Genomic DNA, 16,088 nt, shown 5'->3' with positions numbered 1-16,088 from the left:
ACCAAGGAGGTGCACAGCCCTGCCCTTAGGTGCTGACTTGGGCCAGCTCTGTGCTGGCCAAAAGCATTCTGTTGTGGGACATGCTACCAACTTGGGGCTCCCCCTCTTTTCTGCGGGGTCCTGTGGCTGAAAAAGGATTCCTCTGGCTTTACTTTCACTACTGCACTCTTCCTTCCCTAGTCCACTAAGTATATTTGACTGGCAGCAAAACCAGGACACTCTTATCCCCTTTTTTGTATTTGGTGGGATGGAAGTTTGGTAAATCTCTAGCATATTTAACTATTAACTATTAAAGAATGACAGCTATGCAGGGAAATCTATTTAGGGAAATACTGACCCTGTTCTGCTCTTCACTTCTGCTATCCCCAGTCTGTAAATGCCACTGACTGGGATATGGTATGTGCCAGTCAGCAGCTTCTCTCTGCTCTCTCACCCTCTGTTTCCATGACAGCATCACTGACTTGTTGGTGTCGAGGGAGAACAGAGAAGTGCCTAGCAAACATTTCCTCTTTGAGTCATTTCCGGCTTTCTGGTCTTGTCACAGCTTTCACCACTGCCTACTATGGATCTGGCTTCAATTGCTGTGTAGCAGCAGCCTCTTGGCTCACTCCTGTCATGGCTGGTGAGAGGTGATGGTTCCAGCATGTTGTAAGCAGGAATTCAGAGATATTGACTGCACTGGGGATTCTGTAATACTTCTGAGCTTGACTGTTTCCCGAATCAATGCTATTTTGCTGGGAAAACAGGCAAGCTAGTTTTATGCAAGCTTTTCTGATTAATCCCTGAGCTACTCAACTTACACTCATTGGGGAGTGCAGAGTGAGGAACTGGGTTGACAGAGCCACAGGGGCAATAGCCAGCAGCATGGGTGAGCAGCAATGGAGCCCTGGTATTCTCCTGAACGCCAGAAATTCAGCACATAGTGCCCTGGTGACTTTCCCTGATACTTCACTAGCTATTCTACTATGTCTGATCTACCTGCTACAGCACTTTGGACCTTTGCTCCTTGGCTGCAAACCTGGAAGCAGAATGTGTGAGCAGAGGGAATAGGATGCAGACTTTCCAGTCTCCAGCACTGGTATAAATAATACTGTGATGGGAGGAGCAACTTCTCTCTTGGCCTCTCTCTCTCTCACAGAAATGAGAGGAGCCTATCCTCCTTGTGTGGGTGTCTGCCAGGAGAAGGAGAGGGCAGGGCTAGTGAAGCAAAGGGAACTTGCTTCTAAAAGCACACAAGCTTTAACCCATCTTCCCTCCTTTGGCTGTGCAGAGCACTCTTCCAGAGCCAACTGCAAAAACTTTGAGCTTCTTTCAAAGCCAGTCACATTTTTGTACATCTGCCTGCTCTGTGATCAGCCTCACACAGATTCCTGCAGCCATGGCTCCTGGATTCCTGCCTTTCTTCCTGCTACAACTGCTGTGCTGGTTTCTCAGCCCCAGGCAGCGACCCTCTCCACATGACACAGTGGTCAGCCATCTCACTTACTCCTCTCACTGATGATTAGGCTCTTTTCCCTTCTCAGTCGAGTTTTCTCTCTAGGGCTTAGGAACTGTTGTGATTTCACACTTGTAGTCCCATACCTCCCCTTGTGCCCAAGCTGCCACTGAGACTACCCTGCCATGGTCACTGCCCACAGTCCATGCTTCCACTTTGTCTGTCCCCTCTGTGTTGACATTAGCTAAGGCAGGATGTTCTGTTCCTGTCTGTGCTGTGTTTAACTGCTGACTGTTATGACCTGCTCCATACTTAGGAAAGAGGAACACAGCAAGTCGTTGTAAAAAGATGCAAGGTTGCATCATGTTAGCTAGCCAGCACCTGATACAGGATGCTCTGTAGCTAATGCAGACCTGAAGGTTGAATTCTCTCACTTCACCTGATACCAAGTGTGGTTCTTATGTGTTTTCATGGCTCTGAAAATAGCACTTGTTTACTAAATTGTAGGAATTAGCCACAGCCCATTTTGCTAAGGGCTGGAACTGCTACAATTGCCTGGAAACCACTGTACTGACAAAATACAGGAATATACATAGCATAGGATATACTGACCAAACAAGGAGAGGAAAAAGTCAGTTGCATTAGACTCTCCAAGTCCATGGAAAGCAATGTTGTTCTCAACTTCTCTTGTGAATAATAACCTGTGTTTAAATCTCTTCCAGGGCTCATCTGTCTGTCAGGTGACAAGTATAGGAGTGACAGTTATACTCCTTTATACCTCACGAGCCTGTTACAACTTGTTCATCCTATCATTTTCCCAAACCAAGAAAGTCAACTCTTTTGATTACGATTGGTACAATGTTTCAGATCAGGCAAGTATGAAAATATTTGCTAATGAGAAAATCTCATTCTGTATGTGATGATTGATTTCTTAAATACTATGACAAGAGGAATAAATATATTCAAGTCCTATTATTTTTTTTCTTTTATTCAATGCCCTAAGATTGTTTTGCTCCAGAAATGCAAATTTCTGCTAATTTTGGTATAAGGAGAATAAAAACTCTAACTCAGTGCTAAAAAAGAAAGAAGTAATGACAAGTCAAATATTTTTTTTTAAATCAGTTTTTTATTTACCTTAATCTTATTGTCAAAAGAAAAAGAACTCTTTATTAAAAAAGACAGGTATCTTGTCCATTATTTCTGCTTGAAGAAGCAGAAAAACAGTACTTAATTCCAGTGAAATGCTCAGTTCTGAAATTATCATAAAACCTCCCATTGCCATCCAGGCTGTGCAGCTATTTACCTTAATTCTGTCATTAGCATGATAATTTCTGTACTTTGAGGATAAGGCTAAGATTCTTCCTAACCTTTAATTGCAAGTGACAATTTTGATTGAAAACTAACAGTGACAAAAACACTAAAGGAAATAATGGGGGATGATTTTTTGTTGAATTTTATGAAATTCGGTCATCTAGCTTCTTTCTCTGCTTTGAAACATGTAGTTAGGTCCCAGTATTTTTCCAGTTATGTCAAGGCTAGGCAAAATGGCAGGGCTGGGTCTGAATCATGAGTGTCTTTTCTTTGGCCTCAAAATCTCAGACACTTGATGTCTCCCCACTCTCTCACCAAGCACCTGCAGGCTGGGTCTGAATCATGAGTGTCTTTTCTTTGGCCTCAAAATCTCAGACACTTGATGTCTCCCCACTCTCTCAGCAAGCACCTGCAGACCAAAAGCAGTGTTCCCAGCCATGCGAGGGCCAGGGTGGCCAAGCAAACCTGGAGCCATTAACAACTTTCTGTTAAGCAGTAGATAAAACTGTAATTCAGAAGTAGGTAAACAGTAGGATAGGATTGCCCAGGGGACCTCATTATGAGTTGGTTGAGCAGGGTCTGTCAAGGGACCTCTAATCAACCCTGCTGAGGTGTGGAGGAAGGCAGCTAGGAGTTGCCAATCTGTGTAATTAAAATTCACAGGTTTAGGCAGAAGGGCACTAGGCTCTGACTTGTCTCCTGAATCAAACATTTTCCCTCTTCTTGAGGCCTAGAGTGTTGCTGCTGCTCCTGCTGACCCCTTGCAGGGAACAATTCTTGTGCTGACTCCTGCAGTCTGGAGCAAAGGGGTTGGAACTCTATGGCCAGATTACTTGTCCTGTTTCTCCAGTGGAGGCAGAAGTTGTTCATAGGGAGCTCAATGGAATGCTTTAGGCCTTGGGCCACTACTATATTTTTTGAGTATCTGTTCTGACTTGTGACATTAGAGTTGCATGAATTTTGGAGTAAATGATTTGAACTATATGTAAAGGGTCTGGAACAAAGGAGTGGGTACTCAATTTGGTACCAGAATCAAAAGTAACTTTTAAAATTACAGCCCAATGTTTGTACTTTGTGCCCTCCGTGGCTATAGGGAACAGTGGAAATCTAGAGAGAAGATCAAAGCTAATGCTACAGTAACAGCAGGGTTATTCAAGCTTACAGTGTGCACCAATTTGAGCAGAGCCAACCCTTTCATTTTTAAAAGCAGTGCCCTTGAACAGTGATTGTTCCTTTACTATTATTCCCAGCTGGAAAAGGACTGGAAAACTAGTTTCTCATTACTGGATTTGGTTACTTAATCAAATGGTTGCTTGCTGGGCTTTTAGACTGGGAAGACCCTTGTATTAAACTTTGATTTTGCTGAAGGAAAGATAGGAGGAGGAAGAAAGGTAGAAGGAAAGGGAAGTCAGGTACCCAAGATAGCATATTGCTTTTTCTAGTATGCCTTTAATCCTTAGCCAGGTTAATGTGACTCTACTGAATGGAATTTCTGGCCATATTGTTAAGCATTTCAGCCACTTAAATACAGAACTTCATAAGAAAACACGTTGCATCCTGGACCTTTAAATGAGCTACCAATTTTATTTTTAAACACTTTTCTCTTTTTAACAGGCAGATCTGAAATGTCAGCTGGGAGATGCAGGTTACATAGTATTTGGAGTGATCCTTTTCATCTGGGAGCTCTTGCCTACTTCCTTGGTTGTGTATTTCTTCCGTGTCCGAAACCCTACAAAAGATCTAGTAAGTGGAATGTGTTAGGGTATTTGTGAGTGTAATGTCCAGATAAGTCTGGAGAGCTCGGCTTCTGAAGGAGCTTTTGTTTATTTACATTCTGATTTCTCTTTTTCAAAGTGTCCTTGACAGAATTAAAGCAACCCAAACTTCCCACTTCTTTATGCTAACTCCTCATGAAAGAAGCTCATTAGATTTACCAAGGAGGAAGGCAAGGTGTTTCTCAGGCATTTTACCCTAAAAATCAGGAACCTTCTTAAATTTAGGGACATCTTTCCCTAAACTTAAAAGTTTCTACAGCACTTTACTGGAGTCAGTGGAAAAGCAGTTTGTTATCCAAACTTGGGATGTTTCATCACATAGCAGTGAAAATGGTTGTGTGCTAACTGTTCAATGGTATGTGTGAAATAACAGATGGAATTCTCAGCCATGGAATTGTTTCTAAGTCAAAGAGCAGTGGCCATAACAAGCATTTGGTGACTTTTTTGCCATTTTAGCAGAGCAGAGATTAAGGTGTGAGTTGTAAGCATAATTCCCTGTAAGTATCCTTAATATATAGGTAGTTAATATATGGACAAGCATCTTTTTATAGCTGTAGGCAACGTCTCCAGGTTAGCATAGGACATGCTGGTTGACAGGCACATGGGGAATACCAGCCCTGCACTAGGATGACTGAGGTTGTGTCTCTGTTTCTGTAGGCCAAGCCAAACCAAAGCCAGTATTCCCAAAAAAAGATGTCAATGGTAAACACATAAGTAAGAGAAGAAAAAAATAGAATAACTTTTTGGTCAGGGTGATGGTTTTTATTCTCATGTGAACATTTCAGAGACAACGATGAAACCAAGCTGAACAAGCGATACCTGACATTGCACTAAGAAACCCCAGGGACTCCAGTGTCCATCACCAAAAATACCTCAGCCCCACTTCTGCTTAGGACAGGACAACTGCCAAGGCAAGAAATGTTTTTAAGTACAGTCCAGTGGTGCTGCTCTTCTAAAAAGTGATCACAGAGAGATCTCATTTTATTTAAAGTGAGTTTAGACCTGGTGGACAAGTTTGGATAGTGTATGGGAGATCACAAGAGCATGAAAATAAGGGATGTGGTCTAATCACTCCTTTCAAAAAGCTGATCCTATGAAGACTTGGAATCCTACTCAAATAAGAGTTCAAATGAAGTCAGGCAGTACTCTCACAAGAGCACTGCAGTAACACATATAACATTATATTTCTGCACTGTGATTTGCAGAAAGCCTTAAATCTCCAGCTTCATAAAGATACAGTTCAGAAGAACCAGTCAGTGATACCACTTTTTTTATAGGTACCTTTTTTAGGGTAGACATTATCTGTCGTATGTGTTAGGTCATCTATAGATTTTTTTTTTCTGCATGTGACAAATATTAAGAGGAAAACCAGAAACAACGTTAGAATGAAACAAAAAATTAAGAGACTGTAGCAAGGAAAAACAACTTCAGTGCGAGGATGCCACAAGAGGGAGACCAAGGGCCGCAGGACTTTAGGCTAATGCGTTCAGGAGGCTGTTAAGTTAACGGTTAAGTTAATACTTATTGAAAATACTTAGTCAGAAAGCATAGTGTTAGAATTAAAACAAACCCTCCTTTAGTTAAAAAAACCTTAACAACAACTTTGATTTAGTAAAAATCCAAAATATTCTTTATTTTTAATAAGGAAAAATCCCGAGAAATAGTTGTTCTTAGGTTTTATGTTTCATTCAGGACTTCAGAAACAAAAAGTTTGAGTAGAAGCATCCTGCGTTCAGCATTGTTCAAATGTGAGGCTCCTTTCCACAGACAATTATAGCCTAGAAAGAGCTGTCTGTCAGCTTTGGTGCTTACGCAGGGTCACTGCAGCGTGTGGCCCTTTGCCTTTCCTTACCTTCAGTCAGACAAATGTTGTAAATGGGCACATGCCAGAGATGTACCTGTCTTTACTTCATCTCTATCAAAGTTATTTAATATCTAAATTAAAGGGGGAGATTAATGCTCTCCTACCTAAAGCCAGGGAGAAGATGTCGTCCTGGCTTATCCACAGGTGCAGGGAACCCTGTTCCCTATGGATGGAAGTGGATCAGTGGATAAGGCTCAGCTGGGTTCTAGATGTTCCTCTGCACTGTCTCCAGAATCAAACTGACCTTTTGAATCTTGTATATCTTTTGTTTTGATTCATAGGGAAATAAAAGTAAAATGCTTTGTAAATAAAGGAGTTACATGTACACCCCTTTCCCTGTTTCATTAAAGGACGTGACCTTGGGTTTTGACCCTCACAGCACTATAGGGTAGATACTAAAATTGCTCAGCGAGGTCATAAGGGATTTTTCAGGCACGGTTTCACCAAGCAGAGTGCCAAGCTTCAAATCATCCATCCCTGAGGCAAGGGACATAAGGCACCAGGAGAGAGTGTGACCAATGTGGGAGGTAAAATCAAATCTCTGTAGGTGTTTCATATCCTTCAGCTTCTCAGCTGCTTCCCTACTGCTCGCTTCAAGTCAGCTGGTTAAAAGCACTAAGTGCCAAAGGATGGACAGGATTCAGCAGACAGATTAAATGCAGACTGGAGGGTGGTTTCAGAAATGGGTCATGTGTTAAAAAAGAAATGAGGATAAGGAAAAGCTGTTGAGATAGTAGACTATCGCTATACTGATAGAGACACACAGAGAATGCAAAATTATTTCTTTTGTCTACAGCAAATGTTGAATTGCCTGCTTTATTTTGGAAACAAGGAGGTAAGTCTGCAGTGACTTCTTTTAGAAGTCAAGCACCAAGAAGTTTATCCATCTGGTGCAAGTACTGACTGAGGTTTCCTTTCCCTCAGGCCAATGCAGGAATGGTCCCAAGCCATGGCTTCAGTCCCAGATCTTACTTCTTTGACAACCCTCGCAGATATGACAGTGATGACGATCTAGCGTGGAACATTGCGCCACAGGGGGCACAGGGCAGGTGAGATACAAGAGGGAACTGCTTGCTTCCTGAAACAGAAACTGGAGGAGGAACAACTCTAACACACAGCAAAACACTGATGTAAATTGTCTAGCTGCAATTGTTGCATAAATCCCAGGGAGGGCGAGGGGAAGCAAATGGGGAAGTTGTAGTGGAAAAGTAGCACTGAGTGACTATAGGGATCATTCACAAGAATGAAAACAGTTACATAATTTAAGAATGGCAGGAGCATGGTGTGCTTTGAAAAATGCAGGTCAGATCTTTGGGTTGCATGTTTCACCCTCTGTTTCTTCCAGGAATGGCTTTTAAGAAGTGCCATTTACTCATTCAAGTGTGTGAGCAATGCAGCCTAGAAAAACAGTTGTCTCCCTGCTCAGGGGGAGCAGGAAAGAGCTCAACAGCACAGGCAGCAGCTTGTGATGGCAGTGAGAAGCCTCTCAACTTAGGTTGCCCTGTAACATGGTGATATGGTTTGAAGCTGGCTCCCTGCCAAGTCTCCAAACCTTACCACCAGAAGTCCCCCCCCCCCCAACAAAAAAAAACCTCAGGGAGAAGAGGGAGAAAAAACTAAGAAAAACCCAAAAACGAGAGAGAGGACAACCAAACTTATATATATAAATATATTTACACTTATGTACAATTTCACAAGGGAAAGGGGAAGGGGAAGGGGAAAAGGAACAAAACTAAAATAAAATATATATATATATATATATATATCCCAATCAGTAGCCCGAGATCTAGTAACTAAAGAACAAAAGAGTTAGCAAAGAAGATATCTCACTACTCTCTTGGGACAACCGAGAGTCGCTCCGGAACGATCGCCGGCAACCTCTGTCTCCCAAGGTCAGCAAGGCCTAGCCAGGCCTCGCTCCCCAACACAGCAGACTCAACAGCAGGGAACCTGCACCTCCAAGCCGCCGGAAGGAAAGAGAGCGAAGGCCTCTCCTCCTCTCTTCTTATAGTCTGGCTTACGTAAAAATCGTAGGGAATACTGGGTAAATCTGGACCCTTCCTTGGTTACAAACTGGTCACCAAGGAAGGCCTAGCCCAAACCACCACACATGGCTAAATGTCTTGAGGGTTACCTGAAATGAAAGGAGCATTTGCTTTCCCACATGCTGAAAGCTTAGGAAAATCCACACAACTGCTGAAATCCCACACCACTCAGAGCTGGCATAAAAATTCAGTTTGTGCAACTGGGAGTTTCAGGTGAGGATTCCCGTCCAGGAAGGAGCAGCTCACGCCAACAATGATAGCATCTAATTCAGAGAAGGAAAGGCTCTTCCAGGACTCTGTCCTGTTCTGAAAGGAGGCTCAGGCATTTGCTGTTCCTGTATCTCCACTATGCTAGGAGCAGATTAGCGTAATCCCTCATCTTAAAATGCCAGCTAACTTGTTAATTATAGGTAACATACCCAGATCTAGTTCTTATCACTCATTTAGCTAAGACTGTGTGGTCATGGCCTCTGAGCCCAGACTATGGTTCAGTAAAGTTAAATACTCACTATTTACAGTTATCAATCATCCTACCCCTGCATTCATTAGTTTTTCACTTAGTAACTAGACCCACGAGGATGCTGGAGGTGGTGTTTGCCAACATGGTATCCAGCCTAGAGCTAGAGGCACCTTCCCCTCCCACACAGAGCCATCAGGGAACCAGCCACACTGGTAACATGCACAGCTCCCAGCGGGAACCAAGCCAGCCATATACATTGTCTCACACTGCTCATGGGAGAAATGCCAGCACACCAGAGCTGCTAACCAGTCTCAGTCCCTTGGGCATGGACACAGGAGGTTTAGGTCTGTCACTGACAGGCCTCACAGTGCCAGGACTTGGCAGGAATGAGCAGCATCATTTCTGGGATTTTCAAACACCTTCTGGAACAATGAGTCAGAAAGGAGAGGGTCTTTAGTGAACTGGGAGAATCAGGAACCACATAATAAGTTGAGAACACTTGAGCCAAAATAATTAACAGATCACAAAAATGAACGGCTGCCTGAACCCCTGGTTGGGGGTTTATCTTATTTTTGCACTTCAGCATGAGAATCTCCTCTATGTGATTTGCATTTTTCCCACAGGTATCTACAGAACCAACCAGGTTCTAATTAGTGCCAGGCACTAATTCTTCTGTTTTCTTTCTAAGTTTCTCTCCAGACTACTATGACTGGAGCCATCAGAACAACAGCTTCATGGCTTACATAGGATCCCTCCAACATGATCCAGCACTGGACACAGACCGGCCAAGCCCTGTATAACATCAATCAACTACAGCATTCCAGGACATTCCGATATTAAAACCAATATTCTGAAAAACAAAGCTTAGCAACTTTTCCTCACCTTTTGGTTTTTAGAAGTGTTCCTATGCACAGATAAATGAAGAACCTTGCCACGAGCTTTCCATAGTTCAAGGAGAAGTATAAGCTAATGATTTAAAGTTTGAAGACTGTTCCAATTAATACCTTGTTCCAAGCCATGGTGTTTTTGGCTTTGAATAGAGCTGTTAGAAAGTATAATTTAATCATTTTTGTGCTCATTTTAAAAGAGCAAATTTCATGAAGTGAAACAGCATAATTATTTTCTAAGTATTTTTATTTTTACACTGTGTATTAGGTTAGAAATATATGATTATAATGAATATACTGTAAACATATGAATGGGTTTTTCAAATGCATGACAGTTGCAATTCTTACATGCACATAAAAGCCTGTAAGGAAAAAATACCAACCCAATTAAATACTGTATTTTCAAGTTATTGCTACATTCTCAGAGTTCAATTTACTCCTTGGATATCACTACTTACTCAGAGTGGCATGATATTTGGAGGCTAAAAGTCATCTGTACACTGCTTTCTTCTAATAAAGTAGGAAAACTCTATCTTCTCAGCAGATCTAGTGACTGTCACAGAAGAGTAAAGATGGGCATTTGCTCCAAGTGGAGCATTGTGAACTGCAAAACAGCCTGAAAATGTCTATGTTTGAAAAATTAAAGTTATGTGATCCTCTCCATCAGTTAGATCTAGGTATATCATGTAGAAGAGTAAGTCAAAGGCCTAGCCAGGGAGAGGGATATATCTAACAGTATGTACCTGCCTAATTATTTATTAAGAACCCAGGAAGTGCAGTCTGGGAATAGAACAAGAGCCAGGAGTATGTAAAGCAAAAAAACCTGCAGTGCACTTTTCTACATAATGAGCAGAAGGTCAGCAAAGCTGTGCTTCAGCCTTGTATCTTCAGGGGTAATGTAGTGGGTTGTGGTGGAAATGCTGGATAAATAACATTCCAGGATGCAAAATTTGCACAGAGCAAGTGTAGAAGTAATTATTACTAATCCAAGGCAAAGAGAAACCCTGACTTTACTTCAGGTCTTTTTATTGTGCCCAGTGCTCGATGGTGAAGAACTCTGCATTCCCTACTGTCTTTCTCCTTCCCCATGTAAAACAAATACTGTAACTCAATCCACGTTGCTTGAGAAAAATGTATTACTTCTAGTAATCTTTACTACATTACTAGAATAAAAGTAGTTCCTTCATTTTGAGGTGTACTACAGTAGCCCCAAATGGTGGACAGGCTTCATGTTTTCCTCATGCTCAACTTCAGAAAGCCCAGGTAATCAAGAATTCTTACGTACATTTCACCAAGTGTCTACAGGGGAAAAAACGAACGGATGGAGAATAGATCTGATCAGATCTGCTTGAAAGCCAAAAGCATAGTAGTGCCACGCTCACACGTTGAGTCTTCCACAGGTTCTTTGGGCTTTAGGGTCTTCAGGTCAAAGCGTGAACCTTGCCTCCAGCAGAAGTAAACTGTTTGCCCTCCCAAAGCTTCCATTGCCTTCTTCACATATGTGCATTGAAGAAAAAAAGCCAATTAAACTATCAGTAAGAGATTAAAAAAGGTGCCACGGGGTTGGGGGAACAGAAATTTTATTAAACCCTTTGAAGTTCTACAATCATGTTCGTACAAAACTTCCTGAAGACCTAGTGCAAGAGAAGTCTGCAGGAATTACATTTTCCTCACAGTATATACAGCTGCACAGCAAAATCTTAAAAGAGAATCTTGCACTTAAAAACAAGCTTAATCCCTATACCACAGTATGCATGCAAAAAAGTGGAATGACAAGTGACTATAATCAACCACACTAACGAATTAAATACTCTCAAACACAAGAGATTTAAACAATACTCATAGGTAATCTCTTAAATTAAATCACTATAATTATCATCACCTGTGTAACAGGTACTTACTCACCTAAACTGGGGATGAAATATGTGTATCAAATTTTTTGTAAGATAATTTGTTAAAAATGCATACATGGAAAGAAACAGAGAGCTGCAGAAACCCTTTCAGGGAAATAATTTCAACACGAAGAATCCCATTGGGTGAACCAATCAAAAAACGTTATTTACAGATCTGATTTTATAAGCTATTCTGAAAAAGGGACAGAACAAGCTTCATTTCAAAATAAGCCTTTTTGTCTCTTAAAACAATTGGTCTTAAAGAGGGGCTAATGGATTTCTGATGTGCAGACACACTACAGTGCACTGTAAACAGCAACAGATACACAGGTTACCTTCATCTTTTGAATGAAAGTGAAGTGAGATGAAAATCTGCTCATCATCATAAGCTTAAATGAAAGTCATAAAAATAATGTAATTTATATAATATCTACCAAGTGTAGTTGAAGGGTAAATGAAAAGCAAAAAATATATTTTCAAATGAAACCCCAAAAATTACATTCACAAAACCAAGTTGTAGCAGAAAATACTTTAATTTGCATCTTGTAGATTCAAACATAGCAAAGATTCAGATGTGTTTAGATCTCAGTAAGCAGTTCCAACATTGGTTTTGATTTTAATAAATATTACATTTTAATAGGGTAGCTATATGGAGAAATTGGAAAGTGATGAATTGCTGATTGCTACTTTATAAACATGAGCATCAAGATTATTTACAACACATTACAGGTCATTTCCCAGAAAAGCACAAAGCAAGGTCAGATAAAGGCAACCCAACCATCAAAACACAACTCAAGGAAGTGTGGCACAGTGTATTTCATGCACATATAATGACAGACAGCACAGATCATCAGCTGAAAAGTAGGAAAACACTTATTATTCCAGCTTACACAAGTCTCTGTATTTCATTGTTTTAAATCTATATTCTGACCTTTCTCCTCAATTGAAGAGCAAGTTGTTCACAACAGTGCTCTACTTGGTGCAGTTTGCACCAAGTCTTTTTTTACCATTTCACACAAGTCTTCTTGACTTAGGAACAATTAAACATTTTTGTCTTTGTCTTCTCGCTACCTCTGGGATTACAATCATTGTGTCATTTGTACAAGGAAATGTACTGTTACTCTGAAATGAATGACAGACAATGTTGACAAGCTGATCTCCAACAGGGAGCTGGAATTTAAAACAGTTTACAGGTTGTGGACAGTGTAACTAACCTTATTCTTCAGTATAAAAACAGCTGTAAATTTCTAAAATTTAATTGAACATATAAAGAACTAAGTCATCCAACCCACACAGCAAAATTTTATAGGCAGCACAGTCACAGAATGTACATTAAATACAGTAAAAAAAGATGGTGACAGGAAAATTGTTTCAACCAGATTTGTTACATGAAAAATTTTATGTCCCATCTCTACAATGACAGTGAAATGAAACACCTTTCATATTTGATCACTAAGCAAGATGCATCTTCAAGTGCAACAGAACTTCCCCAAACACAGAATTGCTGTTCAATTGCATTCCTGTGTTTCCATGACACAAAGGAGAAGAAAAGCTTCCCATCTCTTTATGTCCTTACCCAACAGTATTAACCTTGCCTGCATTGTGCCAATGAGGGCTGCAAGGAGCAGGTGTCCAGGATCTGCATACCCAAATCTCTCTCCTGTCTTGTGAGCAAGTGCATGATGCTGCTTCAGTGTCTGTAGATTTTAGCCAGGCACAGGTGGAAAAAACCCAAAATAGCAAGTTGCATCCCCAGAAGGAGGTTGGAAGCAATTCACTTTCCCCACAAAGTGAGGGGAAAAAAGGAAGAAACATTTCTGAGACTCGGGTCCTTCCTGGGGTGGCACAGACAATGCAATTTTTTTTTTCCATTAGAAAATCCTGCCTAAAGTTTTAGGCACTGTAATATATAACAATACAGATAAATCCCAGGTGTACAGCATTCCTCACACAAATGAGTCTACAGGTTCTAGCCCTTGCAGGTCTATCTAAAAGGCAAGGAATTAATGGCCAACTGAAAACTACACTCTTTCAGTATATACAATTACTCAGAAGATTTGTATACTCAGTGTGTAACTCATTTACTAAACATAGCTGTTCACATCTGAGCTAGTTACTTAGATTCCCACCTCAATTTAATGGAGAAAAATAAACTCTAGGGTGCAAATAGAGAGCTTGGTAGAGGCCAGGTGAATCCACCTAGACACATCCTGCTCTTCTGCATTAACTAGAAAGAGAAAACCAGTGGTGACTTGCTCAGACACAGTTGCCCACAGACTAGAGAGGCTACTAGGTGAGAACATTACATTCCCAGACTGGCCTCAGCTTTCCCTAACACCACATTCAATTACCTATTGGCTTAAATAGGAACTTCTGACTGGATACCAGTTCATTGCCAATTTATGCAACTATCACCAAAACTTTGTGAGGGTGGTTTAGTTTTTGTTTGGTGTTTTTTCCCTTTTGTCTTCCTCCCCCCCCCCGTTTCATTTAGCTTATCCAAGGTTGACTCAAGCAGACTTACTTTCTGGAGGAACAGTACTTTTTATAAAAGCAAGTGTCAGCAGAATAGTCTATTTCATTTCCAGTTAGGTAGAAATTTGAGGCTAGTCTGGAAACAAAGGACAGAGTGTATTCCAGCCTTCAGAAAATCTCAGCGGTAAAGGAACACATTATGGAAGCCAATACAGTTACAATCAATTATATAAACAGGTCACTCAATATCCGGTAGGGTGAAAAATGATTAAGAGCACTTAATTTTGTGAAGACTTGTTTTTAAAAACAAGAGATGTATTTACACTGTACCAGCACTTTCTACATTCATAACTCCTAACTTCATTTTTAAACATGCTGGTTTGAAAGAAATACCTACTTCATTTTAAATTTAAACCAATATTTGGTTGCTACTAATTGGCAATCTGTTTCTGAATTCTGTTCTGACACTGGTAAGTTATCACTGACATTTGTGGACAATGATACATGAGTAATTTCTTGTTCTATGAAAGTAATGTTATTAACATACCCGTTTTTTTACACTGAATATCCTTTTAAAGAAGATACAGGAAGGGTTTGCATAGATAGAATATGTGGTATTAAATGTCAGTATGATTATGAATTTTAAAAAGCATCTTTTTTTTTAAAAGTGACTACAAAAACAAGTTCTTTTTACACTGACCTTTTAACATAGCACTCAGACATAACTCATATAGAGCAAATTTATTTCCATGGCTCAAAGACCAAAGTGTGCTATTTTAACATTTTAGACATTAAAAAGACAATTTCTGGAAACTGAACTTGTGATTACAATTCAGAAAACAATATGGAGCAAATTTGATTGACTGAGGCTTTTCAGATAGCAGCACTCCACTAACCATCTCCCCCTGTCCTGACCTCCACCCCTAAGCAAATGCAGGCAGCTAAGGAGCTGCAGAAAAGTCACTTCCAACTGTGCTGCATCAGAGACAAGGTAGTAATTTTAAAGAAAAGAAATTCTGAAAAACACAATTCAAGGGAAAAAAACTGTTGATCTCAGCATGATGCAAAGGAGCTCAGTATGAAATCAAATTTTCTGCGCAGTAAATTTGCTATTTTTAGAGAAGTTTCATTATTATGGTAAGAAGCCAGAACTCAGCAAGAGCCTTATTTCCTTTTTGTAGTTTGGTGGTTGTTGTTGGGTTGGTTTAGGTCCTTTCCCCTCCCTTCTTTTTGACAGTCAGAACTTCACCAAATCCTCAGAATATACTGAAGCTCAATAACCAGGGAGAGAAAAGAAGTGACCCCCCTCTCTCAGGACAGGCCAAGTCAGGGGGAAGGTACATATGTCTTCATATAAAGAAGTTGTCTCAGAAAGACAAAGAAATAAGAAAATTTATGAAGTTTCAGTACAACAGAACTGTGAGCAGAGAACTTAAAAAATAAACAGATCAGCATAATTTACACATTTAAAAACTATATATTTCATTCATAAATATATTTTCTAATTAATAACCTTTTCTAGTTTAAACATAAATATTCAAGTTGGTATTTGATTTTATTTTTTATCAGTTCATGTGAGTCCTGTAAGGATCAGTTCCTTCTGCTCAATGCAGTCATGTAAATGATCTTCACTAATGGGTTGTGCAAAGACCTTCATTACCTAGTTTTTTGTAATAGAACTTTAAAATTCTGCAACTCTTTTATACTCGTGGAAAGCCTGTAAAACAAAAAACATCTAAGTGTTATTAAGTCAGATGTGAAAGAGAAGTACAAATCATCACATTCATGGGGAATTTTTCTTTCTTTGTTTTTTTTCCAAACACAATTCTGTTCCAAAGATTAAACACACTTAAGATACACTTTCTCTCAAAAGATCCTCTATCTGACTCCCTGTTTACATATATATTTACATAATATACTACAGGGATTAAAGTTTATATGTTT

The 16,088-nt window shown here is 40.1% G+C and overlaps 2 protein-coding genes across 5 annotated transcripts in view; one reads left to right on the top strand and one right to left on the bottom strand.

Moving 5' to 3' along the window:
• GPR137B (G protein-coupled receptor 137B) overlaps nt 1–10,187 on the top strand; it is a 29,443-nt gene extending 19,256 nt beyond the window's left edge. For 2 of the 3 annotated variants that reach the window (XM_027684865.1, XM_027684848.1), the window contains 4 exons: nt 2,158–2,307; nt 4,361–4,489; nt 7,310–7,434; nt 9,579–10,187. In XM_027684865.1, the coding sequence (XP_027540666.1) occupies nt 2,158–2,307; nt 4,361–4,489; nt 7,310–7,434; nt 9,579–9,690 (516 nt within the window). In that variant the 3' untranslated portion in view covers nt 9,691–10,187. The remainder of the gene's footprint in view (nt 1–2,157; nt 2,308–4,360; nt 4,490–7,309; nt 7,435–9,578) is intronic. The other variant, XM_027684858.1, reaches the window with a different exon arrangement.
• Nucleotides 10,188–11,346: 1,159 nt separating this feature from the next.
• The window catches only part of ERO1B (endoplasmic reticulum oxidoreductase 1 beta), a 29,749-nt gene continuing 25,007 nt past the window's right edge, over nt 11,347–16,088 (bottom strand). For both annotated transcript variants that reach the window (XM_027684828.1, XM_027684838.1), the window contains one exon: nt 11,347–15,861. In XM_027684828.1, the coding sequence (XP_027540629.1) occupies nt 15,801–15,861 (61 nt within the window). In that variant the 3' untranslated portion in view covers nt 11,347–15,800. The remainder of the gene's footprint in view (nt 15,862–16,088) is intronic.

The sequence above is a fragment of the Neopelma chrysocephalum genome, unplaced genomic scaffold, assembly GCF_003984885.1.
Source record: "Neopelma chrysocephalum unplaced genomic scaffold, ASM398488v2 Primary Assembly neopelma1_23, whole genome shotgun sequence".
Lineage (NCBI taxonomy): Eukaryota > Metazoa > Chordata > Aves > Passeriformes > Pipridae > Neopelma > Neopelma chrysocephalum.
The sequence above is the reverse complement of the archived record's forward strand: the minus strand, read 5'-3'. Positions and strand labels throughout refer to the sequence as shown.